At 44.5% G+C, this 23157-nt stretch overlaps 1 protein-coding gene across 1 annotated transcript; it reads right to left on the bottom strand.

Annotated features, from left to right (window-relative positions):
* Positions 1-403: 403 nt before the first annotated feature.
* Positions 404-23037, bottom strand: UTP14A (UTP14A small subunit processome component). Its single transcript, XM_032228386.1, is given in 15 exon segments — positions 404-752; positions 754-837; positions 2355-2454; positions 3162-3352; positions 9986-10317; positions 12480-12813; positions 14587-14664; positions 14797-14920; positions 16611-16705; positions 16814-16933; positions 18481-18636; positions 19921-20063; positions 21300-21364; positions 21470-21543; positions 22605-23037. Coding segments are annotated over 15 exon segments (2169 nt in total). The 5' UTR covers positions 22680-23037; the 3' UTR covers positions 404-554.
* Positions 23038-23157: the final 120 nt, after the last annotated feature.

The raw sequence follows: 23157 nt of genomic DNA, 5'->3' as shown, positions 1-23157 counted from the left end.
TGTCAAGAAGGGACAATTTGAAAAAGTTTTAGCTAACTTCTTTAGCGTTTTAAAAAAGGGAGTGGGTGGGCGAGGGGTATGGAATAAAATCAAATCACTTGAAAGAAAGCAAATATATCTTCCAACTGGGCAGGCAAGCCCTGGTATATAAGAACCTCATACATACAGGATCGTCATCAAAGTAAAGAGAAGTCCAAATATATAGAGATACAAATAAGATATTATTATAAGTGTTAATATTAGGTTTGTTACATTATAGGAAAATGTTATAGTGATAGGAAGGCAATGCAGAAGGGAGAATTATGAAAGCTTCGAAGGAAAGCTGATATAGAAAGCTGTAAATTACTGTATATTGTTATGTATGTTCTGTGTTTTGTTTTGTCTTATTTTATCTTTTTTCCCCTGTTGTGTCTTCCTTAAAGATTAAAACATTCAATAAAAACTATTCAAGAAAACAAAACCACGTAAGGAGAGTCCAGAGGCAGGACGTCCGTTCTGTACAGTGCCAGTAAGACGCCAATGTGCCCATTGGTCACATCGGCACAAATTCACTCCTACCAGCCTTTCTTCTTTGGGATACGTGGGGCCGAGGTGGGCGGAGAGGGAGGGTTAACGCCAAATCTAGGTTTCGCTCCAGCTGCGGACCTGTCCTTTTGATGGATCAGGTTGGTGTCTTCTGCAGTGATGGGACGGATGATCTGGCCAGGCTGAGTGATGACCCGGGGGGCGGTCAGCTGTTGGAAAGTCCGTCGCTGTGTTCCATGTGGAGCCCACCGGAACTTGGATGCTGCGTTCAAACTGTTGCGTGCTCTCAAAGGGGAAAGGGAGCTGGTTCACCTGTGGGAAGAAAGGGATGCGTCATGGTACGCAAGAAAGACCTTGGGAGACGGGATGCAGAGATGCTGTCTAGCGCAGTGGTAGTCAACCTGGTCCCTACCGCCCACTAGTGGGCGTTCCAGCTTTCATGGTGGGCAGTAGGCGTTTTGTCCGATACTGAAGCACTTTCCTTTTTTTAAATTTAATTGACGTTAAAAAAAAATTCATAGCATTATTTAAAAATTTTCATTAGGTTTTTCATAAAATCACCATTACTGTGGAATTGGTGGGTGGTTTAGAAAATTTTACTACTAACAGAGATACAAAAGTGGGCGGTAGGTATAAAAAGGTTGACTACCCCTGGTCTAGAGCAAGGGTGTCAAACTCAATTTTATTGAGTGTTGTGGCCCTCCAGCGGCCAGCAGAGCTGGGAGGAGATTCAGACAGTGAGGAGGTTGGGAAGGAAACATGGGCCAGTCCTGGAGTCTGGGGAAGGCTCTGATAGGGCTCTGTGTCGGAGGCCGAGAGGGGGCCAGTTATCAGCTGCCTTCGGAGTCTAGCATTAGCAATCGACTTATATACTGAGCCCTGTCAGGATCGAACTCCCGGCTGTGGGCAGAGTTAGCCTGCAACACTACACTTTAGCCACTGCGCCATGAGGGCTCATTCAAGCCTGCACAATATCAGAATAAGGCAACAGAGGCAAATCTGCCTTCTGCCTTAGCGATTCTTTTTAAACTTAAGTAGTTTTCATTAATTTTCCCAAGTTTACTATTTGTAAAAAATGGATACTCAGCAACATACAGCCCGAATCTAAATTTTAGATAGAAAATAATGGTTGACACACCATGTTAAGATTTAGAAATTGTTCAGTATTTGCATAGCCAAAAAAAAAAAAAAAAAAAAAAAAAAAAAAAAACAAAACTTAAAAATTGCCCAAATTCTTATAAATTTTTCAAAATTTCCACCCGTACAATTTTGAGCATACTTTTAGTATTATTTTTTTGGGGGGAAATTATACAAGATCCTCAAAAATAAAAAAAAAGGTTTAAATGTATTTTTTTCTTTAGCATTGGATTCCTATGGATTTTATTGTAGGCATATCGTAGGTGTCATATCTGTTCCTTGCATTTAGCCACTGATTGGGTACGCACAATTTATTTAAACTAGGTTAAAGATGGAGTAGTTCTTATTCTAAATGGGTTTGGTAGTTTTGCATGTTGGTTTTCAACTCGGGCCATTTAATTCTTCTAACAATTCATTCTATTGGCTGAACCCAGGAAAACAGGTATTCCCAAGACCAAATTAAGTGCTTTGTGTAAAAACCAGCGAGTCTGTGGTTTATCTGATTTGCAGTTAGCACATGGCTTGTGAATCTGTCGGCTTAGCTCTGTGTTGTTGACTTGCCAACAACTGGCTTGCTTTCAAATGGGAGCCACTGTGAGATGGGCAGCAACGTTGATCAAATCAATACATCCAACGAAACGCACAAAATTTTAACGGGAAGAACCATCCTGAAAAAGGAATGTTGATCTCACCTGATGAGCTGCGGCTAAAACATTCCGCCGTTCGTTCAGCAGGACATGGGGCAGGTGACGGTCTTTCCTTGGGGGTCCAGGCGCTGGTTTGATGAGGAACCTAATTTAATAACAGAGTTGTATAGGACTTTGGAGGTCTTCTAGTCTAACCCCCCCTGCTCAAGCAAGGGACTGTATATACCATTCTGGACAAATAGCAACAGCAATAGAGCTTAGACTTATACATGCTTTAACAACCCTCTCTAAGCGGTTTACAGAGTCAGCCTCTTGCTCCCAACAATCTGGGTCCTTATTTTACCGGCCACCTTTTTCAGAAAGATGGAAAGCTTGAGACAGTCAGGATCCTTGAGGTAGTCAGGATCGAACTGCTGGCAGTTGGCAGAATTAATCTGCAATACTACATTCTAACCACTGTACCACCACAGCTCTTGTGGAGATAGATCGATAGATTGCAATAGCACTTAAACTTATATACCACTTTACAGTGCTTTTACAGCCCTCTCTAAGCAGTTTACAGAGTCAGCCTCTTACTCCCAACAATCTGGGTCCTTATTTTACCGGAAGGATGAGTCAACCTTGAGCCTGGTGAGATTTGAACTGTTTAAACGTCTGGCAGTCGGCAGGCAGCAGAAGCAGCAGCAGTACTGCACTCATAGCTATCCAGTCTCTTAAAAACCTCCATTGATGGAGCACCCTCAACTTCTGGTGGCAAGTTGTTCCATTGGTTAATTGTTAGAGAAGCAAAGAGATGGAGCAGAGAACAGGGCAGGGCCCTGGACAGCTATCCAACCTCCTCCTCCAAAGTACCTTTTCTTTTTCTTTTTGCTTGGGTGCAGCCCCACGCCTCCCCACTCTCCCCATCCGGGAAGCACCAGATCAATGGCTTTCGGTTTGCCGGCTTCTTCAGCTGCTCGCTTCTCTTTCAGGAAGTCATCCAGGACGTTGTCGCTCGCAAAAGCTTCTTGGATCATCTGCCTCTGGCTTGTGCCAGACTCCAGCTGCCCAAGGAAATAGAAACAGGCGCTGGTGAAGAAGCTGCTGCTTAGCTTTTCAGTCAACTGGCAAGGCAATGGATGAACTGGGGCTTTCTGGGCTATTTTAAATGTGATTAAAAAAAAACAAGTTCAATGATTGAATAACTAATTGCCACAACATGTCAAACTATTTACTAAGACTGTATTACTAATTTTCTTCTCATCCTTCCTATTAACCTATCTCCTTTTCTACTTATGACTATAACCTTGTTGCTAGTATCCTTACATTTATATTGTTTTATTTAGTTTCCTGGTATGATTTTTGTTGATTGCTTATTTAGTATCTAGGATTATCATGAAGTGTTGTATCTATGATTCATGATGAATGCATTTACGATGACTATGATCATGATTTATCACTTACAGCTTTTATGTACACTGAGGGTTCCACCACAAAACCGCAGAGGACAAAATCGCGCTCGACGAAAGCGCGCATTTGACGTCATCACAGTGCGACGAAAACATCGCGCTGTGATCGAAAAATGTAAAAATAAAGCGAAAACGTTACCCTAACCCCCCCAAACCTAACCCTTAACCTAACCCTAAATCTAACCCTAAACGTAACCCTTAACCTAACGCTAACCCTTAACCTAACGCTAAACGTAGCCCTAACGCTCTAAACCTAACCCTAACCCTTAACCTAACCTAACCCTAAAACTAACCCTTACCTTTATGTGAATCGGCTTGCTTTAATTTTAATTTTATTTCAATTTTTAATTTTTTTCGTCGCGCTGTGATGACGTCAAATGCGCGCTTTCGTCGAGCGCGATTTTGTCCTCCGCGGTTTTGACGGGTCACGACACTGAGAGCTTATGCACCGAAGATAAATTCCTTCTATTCCTTATTCCTATTCCTTATTCCAATATTCTATTCTATGCTATGCTATTCTATTCCTTATTCCAATATTCTATTCTATTCTGGGCTACGCTATGCTATTCTATTCCTTATTCCAATACTTTATTTCAATTCCTTATTCCAATATTCTATTCTGTTCTATTCTGTGCTATGCTATGCTATTCTATTCCTTATTCCAATTCCTTATTCCAATATTCTATTCTGTGCTATTCTATTCCTTATTCCAATTCCTTATTCCAATATTCTGTTCTATTCTGTGCTATGCTATGCTATTCTATCCCTTATTCTAATTCCTTATTTCAATATTCTATTCTATACTGTGCTATGCTATGCTATTCTATTCCTTATTCCAATTCCTTATTCCAATATTCTATTCTATTCTGTTGTATTCTGTGCTATGCTATGCTATTCTATTCCTTATTCCAATACCTTATTCCAATATTCTATTCTGTTATGTTCTATTCTGTGCTATGCTATTCTATCCCTTATTCCAATTCCTTATTCCAATATTCTATTCTATTCTGTGCTATGCTATTCTATTCCTTATTCCAATATTCTATTCTATTCTATTCTATTCTGTGCTATGCTATGCTATTCTATTTCTTATTCCAGTTCCTTATTCTGATATTCAATTCTGTTCTATTCTGGGCTATGCTATGCTATTCTATTCCTTATTCCAATACATTATTCCAATTCCTTATTCCAATATTTTATTCTGTTCTGTTCTATTCTGTGCTATGCTATGCTATTCTTTATTCCTATTCCTTATTCCAATATTCTATTCTATTCTGTTCTATTCTGGGCTATGCTATGCTATTCTATTCCTTATTCCAATACCTTATTCCAATATTCTATTCTGTTCTGCTCTGGGCTATGCTATGCTATTCTATTCTATTCCTTATTCCAATATTCTATTCTATTCTATTCCATTCTATTTAATTCTATGCTATGCTATTCCTACTCTAATTCCTTAGTCTATTCTAATTGCTTATTCTAATTCTAATTCTGGGAGGCTTAGAACTTGCTATAACGATCCTGTTGGACCCCGAAAAGAGATGAAACAGTATGGAATGCAGCAAATAAAATTATTTGCGGTCTTTTCTCTCCCAGCATCTCTGTCCCACATAAGCTAAAAAAATAAACGTTATAAGGGATCCTTCCTTATATTGATGTTAAATAGATAACATCATCAGTGCTGATCAGAGCCCTGATGACGTTACCAGAGTTTTGTCATGAAACACCTGCAGGAAAACATCCGTGCTCAGAGAGCACCAAGAACCCTCATGGCAATCCCGAGCCACAAATATTCTCCTTTGTATAAATCAATGTTAAGAAGCAGGCTCTGATTTATCTTGGGGGCCGATTGTATTATCTGGTTTTATTCTGAGGACCAGCCCAGATTGCTGCACCTGCCTTCCTTCGGTGCCCTTTGGATGAGTAACAACTCCTCGGAACGCCAGGATTAATCCCTGCAGGGTTATTTTGGCAAGATTTCCAAAGTGGTTTGTCCTTGCCGCCTCCTCCTCCTCCTCCTTCCTAAGTCAGGGACAGTGTGACTGGCCCAAGGTCACTCAGCTGCCTTTACTGTCAGAGGTGGGACTAGGCAGCTGGAGTTAAACTCACAGTCTCTTGGTTTATAGCCGAGTGCCATGATGGCGGACCTATGGAGCCATACCTGAGGGCATGCGAGGCGTTTGTTTGTTTGTTGGATTTATATGCCGCCCTTCTCCCAAAGGACTCAGGGCAGCGTACAACATTAAAAAAAAACACATATTACAAAAGTTAAAAAAAAATTAGATAGAATATCCAAAAAAAACAAACCCAATTAAGATTAACAATAACATTTAAAATTTTTGATTAAAATTAACAATAATCAATCATTTATTTTATTTTGTTCACGCCAGGCCGGCTTGCTGGAAAAGCCAACTTTTTAGGGTGCGTCGGAAGGACCAGAGGTCGGGGATTATGTGAAGCTCCGGGGGCAGCTCATTCCAGAGGGAAGGCACTCCCTGGGGGTCGCTAGCCGACACTGTCTGGCCGACGGCACACTGAGGAGGCCAACTCTGTGGGATCGCACTGGACGGGGTTCTCCAATGTCAGCTCCAGCACACATGTGCAGTTGAGTTTCGGCCTTCCAGAAGGTGGGGTTGCAAGGTCTTGTAGCTGTTTAGAACCGGTTCCAGCTCCCTCCCTCCACCCGTCCGCACATCATCAAGATGAAGAGTGAGAGGAGGAATTCTGGGAGTTGAAGTCCACAAGTCTTAAAGCTGTCAAGTTTGAACACCCTGGGTTTTTTTCCCCCTAAAGGGTTAGGGGTGCAAGGGTCTTGTAACTTGACATCTTTAAGACTTGCGTGCTTCAAATGCCAGAGTTCCTGAGCCCACAAGACTGGAAGAGGAATTCTGGGAGTTGAAGTCCACAAGTCTTAAAGCTGTCAAGTTTGAACACCCATGGGGATTTTTTTTTCTAAAGGGTTAGGGGTGCAAGGGTCTTGTAGCTTGACATATTTAAGACTTGCGTGCTTCAAATGCCAGAGTTCCTGAGCCAACATTTTGGTTGCTAAGCAAGAGCATTGTTAAGTGAGTTTCACCACATTTTACAAGTTGGCCACGCCCACCCAGTCACATGACTGCCAAGACACTCCCACCAGGTCACATGGCCAGCAAGCCACTCCCACAAAGCAGGCCACACCTACAGAAGAGGTTCTAAAAAATTTTGAAACCCACCACTGCTGGCCTAGTATCTTAACCACAACCCAAAGGGGCTCCAAGGAAACCTCTTATACCCTGCTTCCCCACAAAGTCCAATCCCAGGGAGCTGTGGCTTGAGCTGTCCATTATGCACCACAAACTAGAGTAGTGGTCACTGAGCTTTCGGACCTCAGGGACTATTAGATCCATAATTTAAAATCCCGTGGACCACTAATATGAATTTGTGACGGGATGGGGTCCTTCAGGCACTTAGCTTAGCCGCCTGTTAGCGGAGAGAAGCGCCCGGGATCAACTCTAGCTTTGCTCCCCCATTGCAGCTAGGAATCTCAAATACAGCCAAGAATGAATGTTTGTCTTCTAGCTAGCCCGGGCGCTAGATCGGCCCCCTGCAAACTCTGTCTTTGTGGAGCCCGCCTGAAGTTTCACGCACCTCTCACTGAAGCGTCTGGACTAGCAGGGAAGGAGGGAAGGAAAGACTGGAGTTACTAAACAGGCAGCCGAGTTAAGTGCCTGAAGGACCCCATCCCATCAGCGAGCGGGAATAATTGCTTTTCTGGGCCGTATCTGGCCCGGGGGCCTAAATTTGAGGATCCCTGATTTAGTGCAATATAAAAAAAATGCAAAAATGCAAAGTTTCTTCTGCGGGCCACCAAAATTTTCTTGCGGACCACCAGTTGGTGACCACTGAACTAGAGTGTCCACAGCAGGGGTGGGCTTCAACCGGTTCGCGGCGGTCCCCGCAAACCGGTTGGTCAGTGAATCCGGAAATAAGTAACTTCCGGGAACGGCGAAGGGCCCACCCGCCCACACTCCTTACCGGTCTTTGAAGGCTTCTGCGCTTCCACGCAGACGCATGGCACATACAGCGCCTGCGTGATTCTCCACGAGCAGCTAGAGCATCACGCAGGCGCTAAGACGTATGCGTGAACTGCGCGCGTGCACGAGGATGCCGCCGGGCCCGTTCCAACCGAATTGGTTGGAACGGGATAAGCAACCCACCAGTGGTCCACAGCTAGGAGAAACCGAGGAACATGTGGCCAGTTCAAAAACAAAAGGATACCTCAGTTTCCTTCTCTCGTGCATGCATGAAAGAAGCCCCCGGGAGCTACCGGCTTATTCTTGTGACAGCCCTATGACCTGTCTTGTCTTTTTAATTTGGGTTAATGTGATCTGGACTCAACATTGAAAGGAGTGAAACGAGCAGCTTGTATGGAGGAACTGCGGTAGCCCACTCTGACCAGTTTCAACTGAGCTTAGGCCCAGGTTGTGTTAGACCCCAGCAAACATCCATGGGGGAGCTTCGGGTTGCTTCCTGCCACTCGTGAGATCAGTTAAATCAGGGGTGTCAAACTCAAGGCCCACGGGCCGAATCCGGCCCATGGGGTGCGGTAAATCTGGCCCGCAGGGCCATCCTAGAAACAGCGAAGGACCGGGCCACGGTGCCTCTGCCAGGGAAAACGGAGCCCACGGCCCTCCTGAGCTCTGTTTGCACTGGCAGAGGGTTGCAAGAGGCTGCTGCAGCCGAAAACGGAACTTGGGAACCCATTTTTGCTGGCAGGGCTCTGGGGCCACCACAGTTGCCCCCCCCCCCACGAGTGACGTTGAGCTGGCCACGCCTCCCCTGGCCACGCCCCTCCCCCATCCCCGCAAAGTCAAACACAAACCTGATGCGGCCACATCGAGTTGGACACATCAAGGTACCATCATTAGTGCTAGAAAATATGAGATCACTAGCACTGATGTTACCTAGTTTGGTCATGAGACGTCTGCAAGAAAAAACAACCAAACTCAGGGAGAGCCAAGGACCCCCTCATTTCACCCCAGGGCTACAAATATTCCCCTTTGTTGGAAAATACCAAATGGGGGGTACTGGCTTCCTGCCCTCTACCTCAGGGGTGTCAAACTTAAGGCCCGGGGCCCAGATCCAACACGTGGGGTGCTTAGACCTGGCCTGTGGGTCATCCTGGAAACTGCAAAGGAAAGGCCTGCAGTGCCTCTGCCAGCAAAAATGGAGCTTGGGGGGGGGGGGCACACCCCCGCCTCGTTTTCGCTGGCAGAGGGCTAGCAAAACAAACTAAAAATAAAACAATGTTTCCCCTTTTGCATCTGAGCATGCAAGAAAGGACAGGAAAGGAGAAAGGAACAGAGGAAAAAGGAAAGAAAAATAAGGGAAGGTGGAAAGAGTGAAGGAAGGAAAAAGAGAGGAAGGAAAAATAGAGGAAAATGAAGAGAGAAGGAAAAAGAAGAGAAGGAAGGAAGGTTATAATGAGAAGGAATGTCTCTCTCTCATTATAGAGAGCAATGAAGGAAAAATAAGGAAAGAAGGGAAGGAAAATGAAGAGAGAAGGAAAAAGAAGAGGAGGAAGGAAGGTTATAATGAGAAGGAGGGTCTCCCTGTCATTATAGAGAGCAAGGAAGGAAAAATAAGGAAAGAAGGGAAGGAAAAAGAGAGGAAAATGAAGAGGGAAGGAAAAAGAAGAGAAGGAATGAAGGTTATAATGAGAGGGAGGGTCTCTCACTCATTATAGAGAGCAAGGAAGGAAGAATAAGGAAAGAAGGGAAGGAAAATGAAGAGAGAAGGAAAAAGAAGAGAAGGAAGGAAGGTTATAATGAGAAGGAGGGTCTCCCTGTCATTATAGAGAGCAAGGAAGGAAGAATAAGGAAAGAAGGGAAGAAAAATGAAGAGGAAAGGAAAAAGAAGAGAAGGAAGGAAGGTTATAATGAGAAGGAGGGTCTCCCTGTCATTATAGAGAGCAAGGAAGGAAGAATAAGGAAAGAAGGGAAGAAAAATGAAGAGGAAAGGAAAAAGAAGAGAAGGAAGGAAGGTTATAATGAGAGGGAGGGTCTGAAGGAAGCCATGCCTTAGCACTTGGCCACCACAGATCCCCCCTCCCCCCATTATGAGTGATGTTGAGCTGGCCACACCCCCTGGCCACGCCCAAGGTCAACCTTGATGTAGCCTTCAATGAAATCAAGTTTGACCCCACTGCTCTACCTCAATAGGCTGCCCTCCTTCCCCACTGATGCTCACCTCATCCTGCACAGCAGCAGGCACAAGTGGGCACTGCGTGGCAAGCGGTTCCCCCGCAAGGACCGCCTTGAGGTCAATCAGGGTCTGTTGCTTGGCTGACTTCTTGGACTTGCTGATCTGGGGCTGGGGCAGGGAATCGGCGCCCACTGACTGGGCGGGCTGGGTCTCTTTGGGTTCCAGCATCTCATCTTCTTGGGGGACGTCTTCCGGCTCCAGGCTCTCTTCAAGATCCTCCAGGGTACGGATCCGTTTCAGCTTCTCACTCAGGAAGGGCTGCTCCCCTGATGGGGGGCTCGGCGGAGCCTCTGGTGGCACCTCTCCATGGCCAGGTTCTGGACCAGAAGAATCAAGATAGCATGCATCAGAGGAAAAGGCTATCCTGACCAAGGCTTCCCAAGAGCCGGAAGCAAACTCCTGGTCCCCATCAAAATCCCTTTTCTTAATTGACTATGAATTCTGCTCCTTCACATCCAGCAAAGTCTTTCAAGGGAGGATTTACGGTCACAGACCTCATCTGGCTTGGAGAGCTGCCAGGCCGAGATCTGCAGAACTTGGCAAGGAGCCTCGGAGAGTCACAAACCAATTAAGCGAACTAATTGTCTCCTGCAAACTCCGTTCCCCCTTTGCTCCCTTTTTATTTCCTCTGGGAGGGGCCATTCATCGTCCACCTGTGGCCTTCCTCCCAAGTCGACCCCTATTCTTTAGCTGTTACCTTCAATGTGGCAACTCTGCGCATGCGCACACTGGGAACAGGCTCCAGCCGTTCATCTGCCTCACTGATGTCTGACTCTGAAGGCAGCTGATAACTGGCATACAGCTCTGGCCCCCTCTCTGCCTCCGACACAGAGCCCTCATCAGAGCCTTCCCCAGACTCCAGGACTGGCCCATCTTCCTCCCCAACCTCCTCATTGTCTGAATCTGTTGCCAGCTCTGTTGGCCACTGGCGTGCCACAACAAAGATTGCCAGGGCGGACTAAAGCAAAACTCCATTTGAGAAAGGTTCACATGTGCTAGGACAGGGGTGTCAAACTCGATTTCGTTGAGGGCCGCATCAGGATTGTGTTTGACCTCAGTGGGTGTGGGGACGTGGCCAGAGTGGGTGTGGCCAGCTTGATGTCACTCATGTCAGGGGCGCCTGTGATGGCCCGAGTTCTCTGCCAATGAAAACGGGCTCCCGAGCTCTTTTTTTCTGGCTGGGACGGCATCCTGCAATCCTCTCCCAGTGAAAAGGGAGCTTCATTTTTCTGGCCAAGACATCCCAGGCCCGTCCTTTGCTGTTTCCAGGGCGGCCCCGTGGGCCAGATCTAAACACCCCCCTGGGCTGGATCCAGCCCCCGGGCCTTGAATTTGACACCCCTGTGCTTGGATAACGTGGGAATCGCTTATGTTGCGTGGCAAACACTCCTGATTAACCCAAATCTCCCTGATTGTCTGGGTTGGGTTCATCCAGCATGGTTCACAATGGTATGAAGGAATGACCTTGGGAGACAGAAGGGAAGAGTGGCAGATCACACAAGTGTCAGAGAAGCAGCAGCGGAGCCCACAGAAGGAGTGGGGGCATAGCAAACAACTCAGAAGGGACCTCTTTAGTTTCTCTGCAATTTACAGAACCTAACTTTAGTTTAGGCTGTGCAGGCGAGGGGGGAAATTATACTTTCAGACCTGCAAAATTCTGATAATGTAACCTTATGCAGTAGAGTAGGCATACTTCGTCTGGCTCTGCTTCTTGTCTGGATCACCTCATTAGGCTGACACAAGGATGTTGTCTGGTTGTGCAAACACTCAGACATCTAAGTTAGCCAACTACATTCTAGCCTACTGCGCCATGCAAACTAAGTCAAAATACACCTGATATACGGTTCTATAAAGCAACCCAGTTTGCTCAGGTAGTGCAGATAAACTAGGGCAGGGGTAAGCAACCCGCAGCTCTGGAGCCGCATGTGGCTCTTTCACCCCTCCGTTGCAGCTCCCTGTCGCCAGTTGGTAAAAGGAAAAAGGACGCAGCACTAGGAGGAGACTCTATGGTGAGGGAACTGGACTTCCGGTCAGCAGACGAAAAAGGATGCAGTACTAGGAGGAAACTCTCTGGTGGGGGAACCGGACTGTCGGTTGGCTCCAGAATTGAACAGCGGGCTTCCGGTTAGCACCTTCGTGGCTCTCTTTGAGTGTTTAAGGTTGCGACCCCTGAACTAGGGAGTCATACAACGTGCAAACCATGTCAATGAGTGCACAAGTATCAGTGAAGGGAAATCTGCAGATTTCCACTTGCCATTTAACATTCCTCACTCAAGACCAACCCGATCAAAACTTTAGTTCACCAACATCTGATGGAGGCCAACAGATTCTCTAGCCCAGGTACAAATTGATGGTGTATGGCTGAGGAATTCTGGGAGTTGGAGTCCCTACGTCTTAAAAGTTGCCAAGTTTGGTGACCCCTGAAATAGAGGACCCCCAAGATATGAGTAAAGCTTTTCTGGATACTTTGGCAACTCACCTTGAAGACATTTAAGGCTCTGCCACTGACCGTCAGAACCTTGAGATGGGTCCTTCTCGTTGGCCATGAGTGGCTCTTCTCCTTCTTCCTCACTCTCTTCGCTGTCTTCTGCTGGGAGACTTGGCTTCTCCTTGGATTCTGCAGGACTTTTTCCTAACATCCAGGGGTTGTTGGAAGCCATTCCGAGATGCCTCTCATTGACCACATCTGGAACAAGATCCTTCTCTGCTTCAGGGTTGTCACCTACATCTTCCTCTTCACTTTCTGAGGCTGGAGGGACCTTCTTGGTTAGTTCTTTGTTCTGAGCCAGTTGCTCTTGCATAGCTTGCCTAGCCTGGGAAATAAAAAGGCAGAAATCACTACGTAGCAGCCAAATCTACCTACCTACCTACCTACCTACCTACCTACCTATCTATATCTCAATCTATATCTATCTGTCTATTCCCCCTGTCTCTATCTATCTATCTATCTATCTATCTATCTATCTATCTATCTATCTATCTATCTATCTATCTATCTTATATCTATCTATCTATCTTATATCTATCTATCTATCTATCTTTATCTCTATCTATCTATCTATCTATCTATCTATCTATCTATCTATCTTATATCTATCTATCTTCTATCTATCTATCTATCTATCTATCTATCTATCTATCTATCTATCTTATATCTATCTATCTATCTCATATCTATCTATCTATCTATCTATCTTTATCTCTATCTATCTATCTATCTATCTATCTATCTATCTAGATATAGATAGATGATAAATAGATATACATAGATAGATGATAGATTATATATATATATATATATATATATATATATATATATATATATATATATATATATATATATATATGATAGATAGATAGATAGATAGATAGATAGATAGAGATAGATAGATAGATAGATAGATAGATATAGGTAGATAGAGACAGATAGATATAGATAGATGATATATATATATACACACATACATATAGATATATAGATAGATGATAGATAGAGTTAGAGATAGATAGAGATAGATATAGAGATAGTTAGAGATATAGATAGATAGATATAGAATTAGAGATATATAGATAGTTAGAGATATAGATATAGATAGATAGATAGATGATAGATACATATACATATATATGATAGATAGATAGAATTAGTTAGAGATAGATAGATAGATAGATACAGATATAGAGATATAGAGATATAGAGATATAAAGATAGAGATATCTATCTATCTATCTATCTATCTATCTATCTATCTATCTATCTATCTATCTATCTATCTATCTATCAATAGATAGATAAATATAGATAAACACAAAGCAGCTCTCACTTTTGACTTCATTGTTTTTATCTACATCTTTAGAGATCACCAACCCAAACCAGGAAACCTCTTTCTTGAGAAGAATGTAGAAATACTGGGACTACATTTAATAGCAATAACACTCAGACTTATATACCGCTTTGCAGTGTTTTACAGCCCTCTCTAAGCAGTTTAGAGTGTCAGCATCTTGTCCCCAACAATCTGGGTCTTCATTTTACTAACCTCAGAAGGATGGGAGGCTGAGTCAACCTTGAGGACTGAACTCCTGGCAGTTGGCAGAATTAGCCTGCAATATTGCATTCCAACCACACCACCACTATGGCTCTTATATAGCAATAACACTTAGACTTATATACCGCTTCATAGTGCCTTACAGCCTTCTCTAAGCAATTTACAGAGTCAGGGTATTGCCCCCAATGAGCAGGTCAGAATCGAACTCCTGCAGTCGGCAGAATTAGTGTGCAATACTGCATTCTAACCACTATGGTCCTTATATACCAATAGCAATAGCACTTAGACTTACATACTGCTTCACAGCCCTCCTTAATAGGTTTACGGAGCCTCTTGCCCCCAACAATCTGAGTCCTCATTTTACCAGCGCCAGAAGGATGGAACACTGAGTCAACCTTGAGCTGGTCAGAATCGAAGTGCCAAACTTCTGACAGTCGGCAGCCAGCAGAATTAGCCTGCAGTACTGCACTCTAACCACTGTGCCACCACAACTTAACATCTTAAGAAGTTCAGATGAAACCTTCTCCGATGCTCTCTCACCTGGAGGTCATATTTTGCCATAAGGACAGTTGACTTGGCCCACCTGCCCTTATTCTGGTGTTTGAGGCTCATCCTCTCCTGTAGAAAGAAAGACAGAACGGTCAGCATAACGGAGCATTGGTGCCCCCCCAAACACCAAGAACGCCTGCATGATTATCTCCAAACAGAGAATCCTCATTTCAGCTTTGTTCGGAAGAAGACCAGTCTGACCTCAATCCGGGCTTTCTCAATCTTCTCCAGCTGTTCCAGGGCAGCCTCTGGGTTGCATTTCCGCAGCGTCTCAAACTCCTGCAGGACCTTCCGACTCTTCCCCTTCCTAACCATTTTGTGAAACCTGGGGGTGAGAAGGAGAGGAATGCCAGGGAGGTAATCAACCAAATTGTGAAGAAAGAGTCGCCGCCACTTCTGGATTCGAGAAAGTCAACACAAACCAAGTGGACAAAGCCCTGGAGGAGGGCCAGGAACCCCTTGTCCAACTCTGGATGTTTTTATATATTACATCTCCCATCATACAGGTTGTCCTCGACTTATAACTATAATGGAGCCTACAGAACCAACAAAAATTGTACTCATGTGACTGTGGGATCCTGAAACGTCCATAAACACAGGCTGGATGCTAAGTACCGTGTTTTTTTCTTCTATATTCTATATTCTATTCTATTCTATCCTGTTCTATTCCACTCCACTCCATTCCATATTCTATTATATTCTCTTTTATATTCTCTTTTATATTCTCTTCTATTCTAATTCTCTTCTATATTCTATTCTATCCTATCCTGTTCTATTCCATTCCATTCTATATTCTCTTCTCTTTTATATTCTCTTCTCTTCTAATTCTCTTCTATATTCTATCCTATCCTATTCTATTCCATTCTATATTCTATTCTATTCCATTCTATATTCTATTCTATTCTCTTTTATATTCTCTTCTCTTCTAATTCTCTTCTATATTCTATTCTATCCTATCCTGTTCTATTCCATTCCATTCTATATTCTCTTCTCTTTTATATTCTCTTCTCTTCTAATTCTCTTCTATATTCTATCCTATCCTATCCTGTTCTATCCTGTTCTATTCCATTCCATTCTATATTCTCTTCTCTTCTTTTATATTCTCTTCTCTTCTAATTCTCTTCTATATTCTATGCTATCCTATTCTATTCCATTCTATATTCTATTCTATTCCATTCTATATTCTATTCTATTCTCTTTTATATTCTCTTCTCTTCTAATTCTCTTCTATATTCTATTCTATCCTATCCTGTTCTATTCCATTCCATTCTATATTCTATTCTATTCTCTTTTATATTCTATTCTATTCTAATTCTCTTCTCTATTCTATATTCTATTCTATCCTATCCTGTTCTACCTGTTCAATTCCATTCCATTCTATATTCTACTCTCTTCCCTTTTATATTCTCTTTTGTATTCTCTTCTATATTCTCTTCTAATTCTCTTCTATATTCTCTTCTCTTCTATACTCTATGCCAGTGATGGCGAATCTTTTCGGCAATGAGTGCCCAAACAGAAAAGTGCATGCATGTGTGCGTGCCGGGGCACCGAAAACTTGACCACCAGCTGGCTGGCATGGACATGCCTGTTTTTTGGCCATTTTTGAGGCCATTTCTGGCCTAAAAAATGGCCTGAAAACAGCCTGCTTTTTGACCGTTTTTTGGGTCTTTTTCAAGTCATTTTTGGACCATTTTCCGGCTGGTTTTTGGGCAGTTTTCAGGCTGTTTTCCGGCCATTTTCTAGAGGTTTTTTTGCCATTTTTTGGGCTGTTTTCCGGCGCTCCAGCACCCGCGAAGACCACCCGGCTGGTGCATTGGAAACCATAAGAGCAGATGGCAACGGTGCGCGTACCCCAGAGAGGGCTCTATGTGCCACCTCTGGCACGTATGCCATAGGTTCGCCATCACAGCTCTATACTCTATTCTATTCTCCTCTTGTACTTGCCCCATTCAAGGGAAGCACCAGTTCCTTACATTATAACACCTTCCCACCTGTGGCTTTCCAACGCTGCTTACTTTTTACTCTTTATTTTCCCTTGCCGTCGGGCTTTTGCTTCGTAATAGGACTGCAAAGCCCGGGCTCTCTGGAGCTCCATTCTGCGCAGCTTAGCCTGGAATAGATGGAAGAAGCACAGTAGAGCTGGCTGGTAGTTCTGTGAGGTCCCAGCAGAGTCAAGGTGAAGGAGGATGGGATGGGCTCAGCCAGGCCAAAGGTTTACCTCTTCCAGGCTCATGGCTTTCAACGAGACTTTTTCCTGGGGGGTCAAAAGCGGATCCTTCACCGGCTGCTGGGCTTTGTGGAGAAGGCTGAAGATCTCGTGCTCCAAGGGGGTCCGTGCCTGCAAAGGGGGCAGGTAGGGCATAAAACCACATACGTTCTGGCTAGGTTTGACGGAGAAAGGTGGCTGCTGTTGTTAAAGGCAGACTACAGAAGGGTGTCGGACTATCTTGGTGATTTTTAAAGTTAGCTTAAAGTAGGATCCCGGTGGACTGGGAGATGATTGAGTGACCAAGAAGTGTACAGTATCTGTTCCCTTAAATTGACTGAAATTAAGAAAGTTGGAGATAATCAAAATATTACAGATATAATCCTTGACTTTTGACCGTTCAAAGACCTACTACGGGCTTACTTATGAATTGGATTTGAAGTGCCAATGGTTTGTCTCCCTCTCTCTCCTTCCCTCCCTCTCTCTCCCTCCCCCTCCCTCTCCTTCCCTCCCTCTCTCTCCCTCTCCCTCCCTCTCTCTCTCTCTCCTTCCCTCCCTCTCTCTCTCTCCCTCCCTCCCTCTCTCTCGACTTTCTTGTTTTCCTTTCTCATCCAAGAAGCTTCTTCAGCTCTGACTGGATGGTTGGGAAGGGAAGGATTAATACCCCTTGCAGACTTCCATTCCCCCTCCCCCCCCCCCATCCAGCCAGAGCTGAAGAAGCTTCTTGGATGAGATGAGAAACGTCTTCAAAAGAAAAAAAACCCCAGAAAGTCCAGTTGCTTCCTGAAAAAAGCACCTTTGGGACACCCATGACCTGGATGACTGAGAATCTCTACAGACTTTTCGGGTACTTGGCAACATGGCCGCATTTATGGATTAGTATCATGGGAAAATTCAGCCAAGTGGTGAAAAACTCTGTGATAAAAACCAGGAGATTGGGAGCTCTAGTCTTGTCTAAGACATGGAAGCTACGTGTGTGACTGTGAGCCAGTCATTCTCTTTCTGCCCTAGGCAGAAGACAAGAACAAGCTGTTTCCAAAATGTTGTCCCAAAATTGCAGGGGCTTTTTCAGGTAGTTGCCTGGAGTAAAGTCTGACTTAAAGAAAAGAAAAGAAAGAAAGAAAGAAAGAAGGAAGGAAGGTAGGAAGGAAGAAGGAAGGAAGAAAAAATAAGAAGCACAATCACAACTCAACTTCCTGTACAAATGAAACCAACCTCTCTCTGAATCACGAGCTAGGAAAAGCATGTTAAAATAGTCAATACAGCACAGGCAGCAGTATAATCCTCTGAAGTCTGCTATCAAGCGCATGCTTTGTGTGCCTGAGGCACGCCTGCACAGCGCTAAAAAAGGAACATTTTGAAGCCTGCAAACATAAGTAGAACAGGAGGTGGGGTGGGGGGATCCGCTGTGCCACGTGATTTACATTAGCTAGAAAGCAGGAAATCTGACGATTCTAGCTAATATAAATCACGCATCACAGCTGATCGTTGCCAACCTGATCGTCGGAAATACCGGCTTGCCCGAACCGGTAGCATTTTTTTTACTACTGGTTTGGCCGAATCAATCCGAACCAGTACCATTTCACCCCTGAGCACAGTGTATATCTTAGGGGATAACCACATTGGTTAGCTGTAGAACAGGTCGACTTTAATGATCATAGGCTCCACATAACACTGACCTGCCAACCCGAGATCACTTCCTCAATGGGCGCAATGCTCACGCTCTCCTGCTGAAGCGGGAAGATCAGCTGCTCCGCCCGACGATTCTGCTTCACGACGGGATCCCATTTGTTCAGCGCTTCGGCTGTCTGAGTGTAAGCAGCTTCCCTGACCACCTGCAGACAAACAGGATACCCATTGGCCCCAACGGTCAAAGCATTCCATTAAGGAGACATTACAAGGGTCAATTACGGAAGCTCATTTTACTGCCCTTTTTTTTTACATTCCGAATTTAATTATTTGATTCTTGTTTTTGTTTTATTATATATATATATTTATATATAGTTTTGGTTTTATAATATTTACTAGCTGGAAACATGTGCTTTACGATGAAACTATGATGGGGCAATGCAGGAGAAATCCGGTTCAATCTGTTGGCTCGGTGGTATTCGCTGACTGAAACACATAAGGGAATATCGCTCCCGCTGTCGAATCCGGAAGCAGCTCCTTAGGTGGAAGGCGTAGACATTTTGGTGAGAAATCAACGTTTAGTAGTATAAGGAGCCCCAGACCGTTCCTGAGTGAATGAGTGGAACGTCTGCCAGTTTGAACGGAGGTAACGGAATGTGAGGCAATTGGCAGTTGGAACAGAGTTCTTTTCAGGTGGGGAGGGGGAGTAGAACTCCTTAGTATCAGAGCGTGTTAATTATTATATAAGAAATACTAATGATGTGATGGTCATTTAAAAAAAAAATCCTTTCTTAGTGAGCACCTAGAAGCCAAGAGGAACATACGTGCCAAATTTCAAGTTTGTAGGCTTTACAGTTCTGGAGATTTCGTGATAAATGAGTGGTACTTGGCTTTTATATAGAGAGATTCATAGTTTTTGTTTTTTTTATCTAAGCGTACACTACACCAGAGTCTAGAAAAAAAGGCTTTGTAGAGAGCAGCAAGACAGGCTAGAATCTGCTTAAATGTGGTAACGATTTCTACAGCAAGGGAAAAATCTCTCTTTAGAAGTTCCCTACACGAACATACGGTTGAAGCTGTCAGTGCAGTTATTCATGAACTGGAATAGGACTTAGTTACAAGGTCAGCCAATGGAAGCTGAAATTTGCTGGAGAAAGCTAGGAGCCTGGGTGTGGCTTATCTCTGCAGCTCTGAGTCTGTGCTGAGCTCAAAACTAGTCTGCTGCTCGGAACTGAAACTGTTCCCTCCTCTGCCTATGTTTGCTTGTATTTGCTACTACTTTGGAAAATCTGTTTTTGGTATTGTATATATTTACTTCATGTATTATATTATACGTAAAGAGAAGTTAATGAATCCTGCTGAACCAGTTACCCGTGTGTGCTTTCTGGATGCGATTGCTGCTGCAAACTCTGACAGAACCCATCACGCAGAATGCAAATTCCTACCAACAACAGATACTATAAGTAATGATACTGTCCTTCTCAACTTACCCGTTCGGTCTCCTCCTTACTAAGTGGGATTTCAGTCGGTTTTTTCTGCTGGGCTTTTTTCAGCTGTTTCTGAACGGGGCGCAGAGCTGGCACAGCCGAAACTGGCTGCAGGAGCTCCGAGAGCTGGACTTTCTCACCGGCACCTGCAAAAGGCCATGATATTTCTCAGCCGGGAATGTCGACGTCCACATTGTTATACTACACACAACTGTCACAGTTACGGCCTTTGAAGCATCCCTATGAATGTGTGATCAAAATTCAGACGGTTGGCCAAGTGACTCATAAATATGACCGTTGCTGTGTCCCAAGATCATGCGATCACTTTTTGTGACCTTCTGACAAGCCAAGTCAACGGGGAAGCCAGAGTCATTCAACCATTGGGTTACTAACTGAGATCAACCGCAGTGATCCACTTCGCAGCGTTGGCAAGGAAGGTCGTAAAATGGGGCAAAACTCACTTATTTATTTTATTTATTTTAATCTGTCAACAAGGAAACAAATGGGAAAAACATATGAAAAAATGGCACAAATAAATGGATAAAGATAAGCATAGCCATAAACACTTAAAAGAGCACATAAAAATGGTACAGTAGGACAAGAATGGTAGGCATGCTGGTGCACTTATGCCCCTAAATGCTTCACTTAGCAACAGAAATTTTTGAGGCTCAATTGTGGTCATAAGAGGACTACCTATAGACTGTTGCGGAGTAAAATTTTTACTATGTGGTCCCTAGGACTTGATGGTACATAATCAAAAGGTGTTGTATGGATTTAACAGAAGCTGTTCTAAACCAAGCTTCCCAAGAACATGAAGCAAACTCCTTGTCCCCATAAAAATACATTTTTATTAATTTGCTGTGAATTCTGCTCATTCACATCCAGCAAAGACTTTCAAGGGAGGATTTACAGTCACAGGCCTTATCCGGCTTGGAGAGCCGCCAGGCCGATATCTGCAAAACTTGGCAAGGAGTTTCAGAGAGTCACGAACCAATGAAGTGAACTCATTGTCTCCTGCAAACTCCACTCCCCTTTCACTCCTCTTTTATTTCCTCTGGGAGGGGCCATTCACCCTCCACCTGTGGCCTTACTCCCAAATTGACCCGTTCTTTAGCTGTTCCCTTCATCTGTCAACTCTGCGCATGCGCACACTGGGAACAGGCTCCAGCTGTTCGTCTGCCTCACTGACTCTGAAGGTAGCTGATAACTGGCATACAGCTCTGGCCCCCTCTCTGCCTCCGACACAGAGCCCTCATCAGAGCCTTCCCCCCCGATTCCAGGACTGGTCGCTGTTCCTCCCCAACCTCCTCAAGGTCTGAATCTGCTGCCAGCTCCGCGGGCCACAACATAAGCAAATAAATAAATAAATAAATAAATCTCACCACCACCACCCACGTCGAATTCTGAAATCTGCGCGCTGGCCTCAGTACGTTCAACCTTTCGTCGTCTGCAGGAATGACAGTAAACCAACTTGTTAGTGTGAAAGGATTTCATGGCAACCTTTGAGGGTGGTTTGTTCTCAGTCTCCCTCACCAAGGACTTTCTCTCTTACCGCTTCCCACCAACCAAGGCGGTGAGGGCATCTACCAATTGCCGGTGTTTCTTGGCTGCCCCTTCCTCGTCCACCTGGGGAACAAAAAGACACCCCCAATGAGCAAGAACTCATCAGTTTGGTTCCACTACAAATGCGCGAACGACAAAAGCGTGCCTGACTAAACCGCGGTGACAAAACCGCGCCGACGAATGAGCGCTGAAGTGCGCCGACAACAGCGTGCCGACAGAAGCGCGCTGTAACCTAACCCTAACCCTTAACTTAAATTGCGCTTCTGTCGGCGCGCTGTTGTCAGCGCGCTTTTGACATCGCGGTTTTAGCGCCGCGCTTTTGTCGGTGTGCTTTTGATGGGTCACGATCAGTTTAACGTTTTACCAAGTTATGAAATATTGTAAAATACAAAATGCAAAAAGTAAATAGAAAAACAGTGGGAAGGAAAAGGGGGAAGAGAAAGCGAGGAAAGATAAGAAGGAAAAAGAAAGAAAAAGAAACAGCGACTTCTGATTCTCACTGATGCAGTAAAATAAGGCATTAACATCATAATAATTTGAACAAGCCGTTTCTCTAAAGACCTATCAATCTACTCGGTAAAATCGCAAAACCAAAGTTTCATTCTTTTCCACTTCAAGCACGAAGTTGAGAATCAGTCTCCAAGGGGAAACAAAATTTTGCCATTTCAGCCCACTACATCAGCTTTTGCAGCCATTTGTCCAGTGGTGAAATTCATTTTTTTTTACTATTTTTTTTTAAAATTTGCCTTTGGTGCATAAGATCTCAGCGTACATAAAACATGGAAGTGATAAATCATGGAAATATGGTCGTAAGTCAAGAACTACTTGTATTTAAATCGTTATAGAGTATAAGTACCATACTAATTTTTATGTAATAGGACATTCCCCCCCCCCCCCGCCCGCCCTTCCAACATGCTACAGTGGCAAAACTTCCCAATTCACTCATTAAATGCAGGAAAAGGCAGCCATCTGCCGTCGCTGGTGGAAATGCATCCTTGCCGCTTATCCGATCCCGTGCAGAGAACGATTCCATTAAATCAAAACTTCCAGAATCAGAAGAGATTCGGGGAACGATGACCGAAGCCAGAAGACACCCCAAGGGATCTTCTCTTGGAAAACCTCACCTCTTCCACCTCGTCCTCCTCCTCGCTCGGGATCAGCTCCCTCTCGGAGGGATCTTCCTCTTCCATAGCCTCCATGGGGGCACTAGGGTTGGACTAGATGACCTTCAAGGTCCCTTTCCAACTCTGTTAATCCTGTTAATTTCCTGTTAACCACCTTTCCTTGCCAAACAGGCTACAGAACACGTGTTAAGAGTCCACTCTGCCGTAAAGCGCGCAGGCGGTTCCGCCTTTGAAGCCAGACTTTTGCAGCAGTTCCGCCCTTTCCCCCCTTTGGAATTACAGTACAGGGGCCGCTCTTGTCCTGTGCGGGTACGCCCCAAGGGTATTTACATATGCTAATTATTTAAATCGTATGCAAATTGGCAATGATACCCATTCCCAGGCGTTGGGAAAGGACTCTGGTAAAGACTTCCTCCAAGCCTTATTCCGATTGCAGGGCGAGGTCCCGGGCAATGTAATAACCAAGTGGGCGGGGCTACCGCTGACCGCGCCGCCCCTTTGGAATCTGGGCCACCGTGCAGGGGGGGGGGAGGGCGCGGCTTCCCAGAGCCAA

The sequence above is a fragment of the Thamnophis elegans genome, chromosome 12 (genome assembly GCF_009769535.1).
Source record: "Thamnophis elegans isolate rThaEle1 chromosome 12, rThaEle1.pri, whole genome shotgun sequence".
NCBI lineage: Eukaryota > Metazoa > Chordata > Lepidosauria > Squamata > Colubridae > Thamnophis > Thamnophis elegans.
This window is presented reverse-complemented; position numbering and strand designations above follow the sequence as displayed.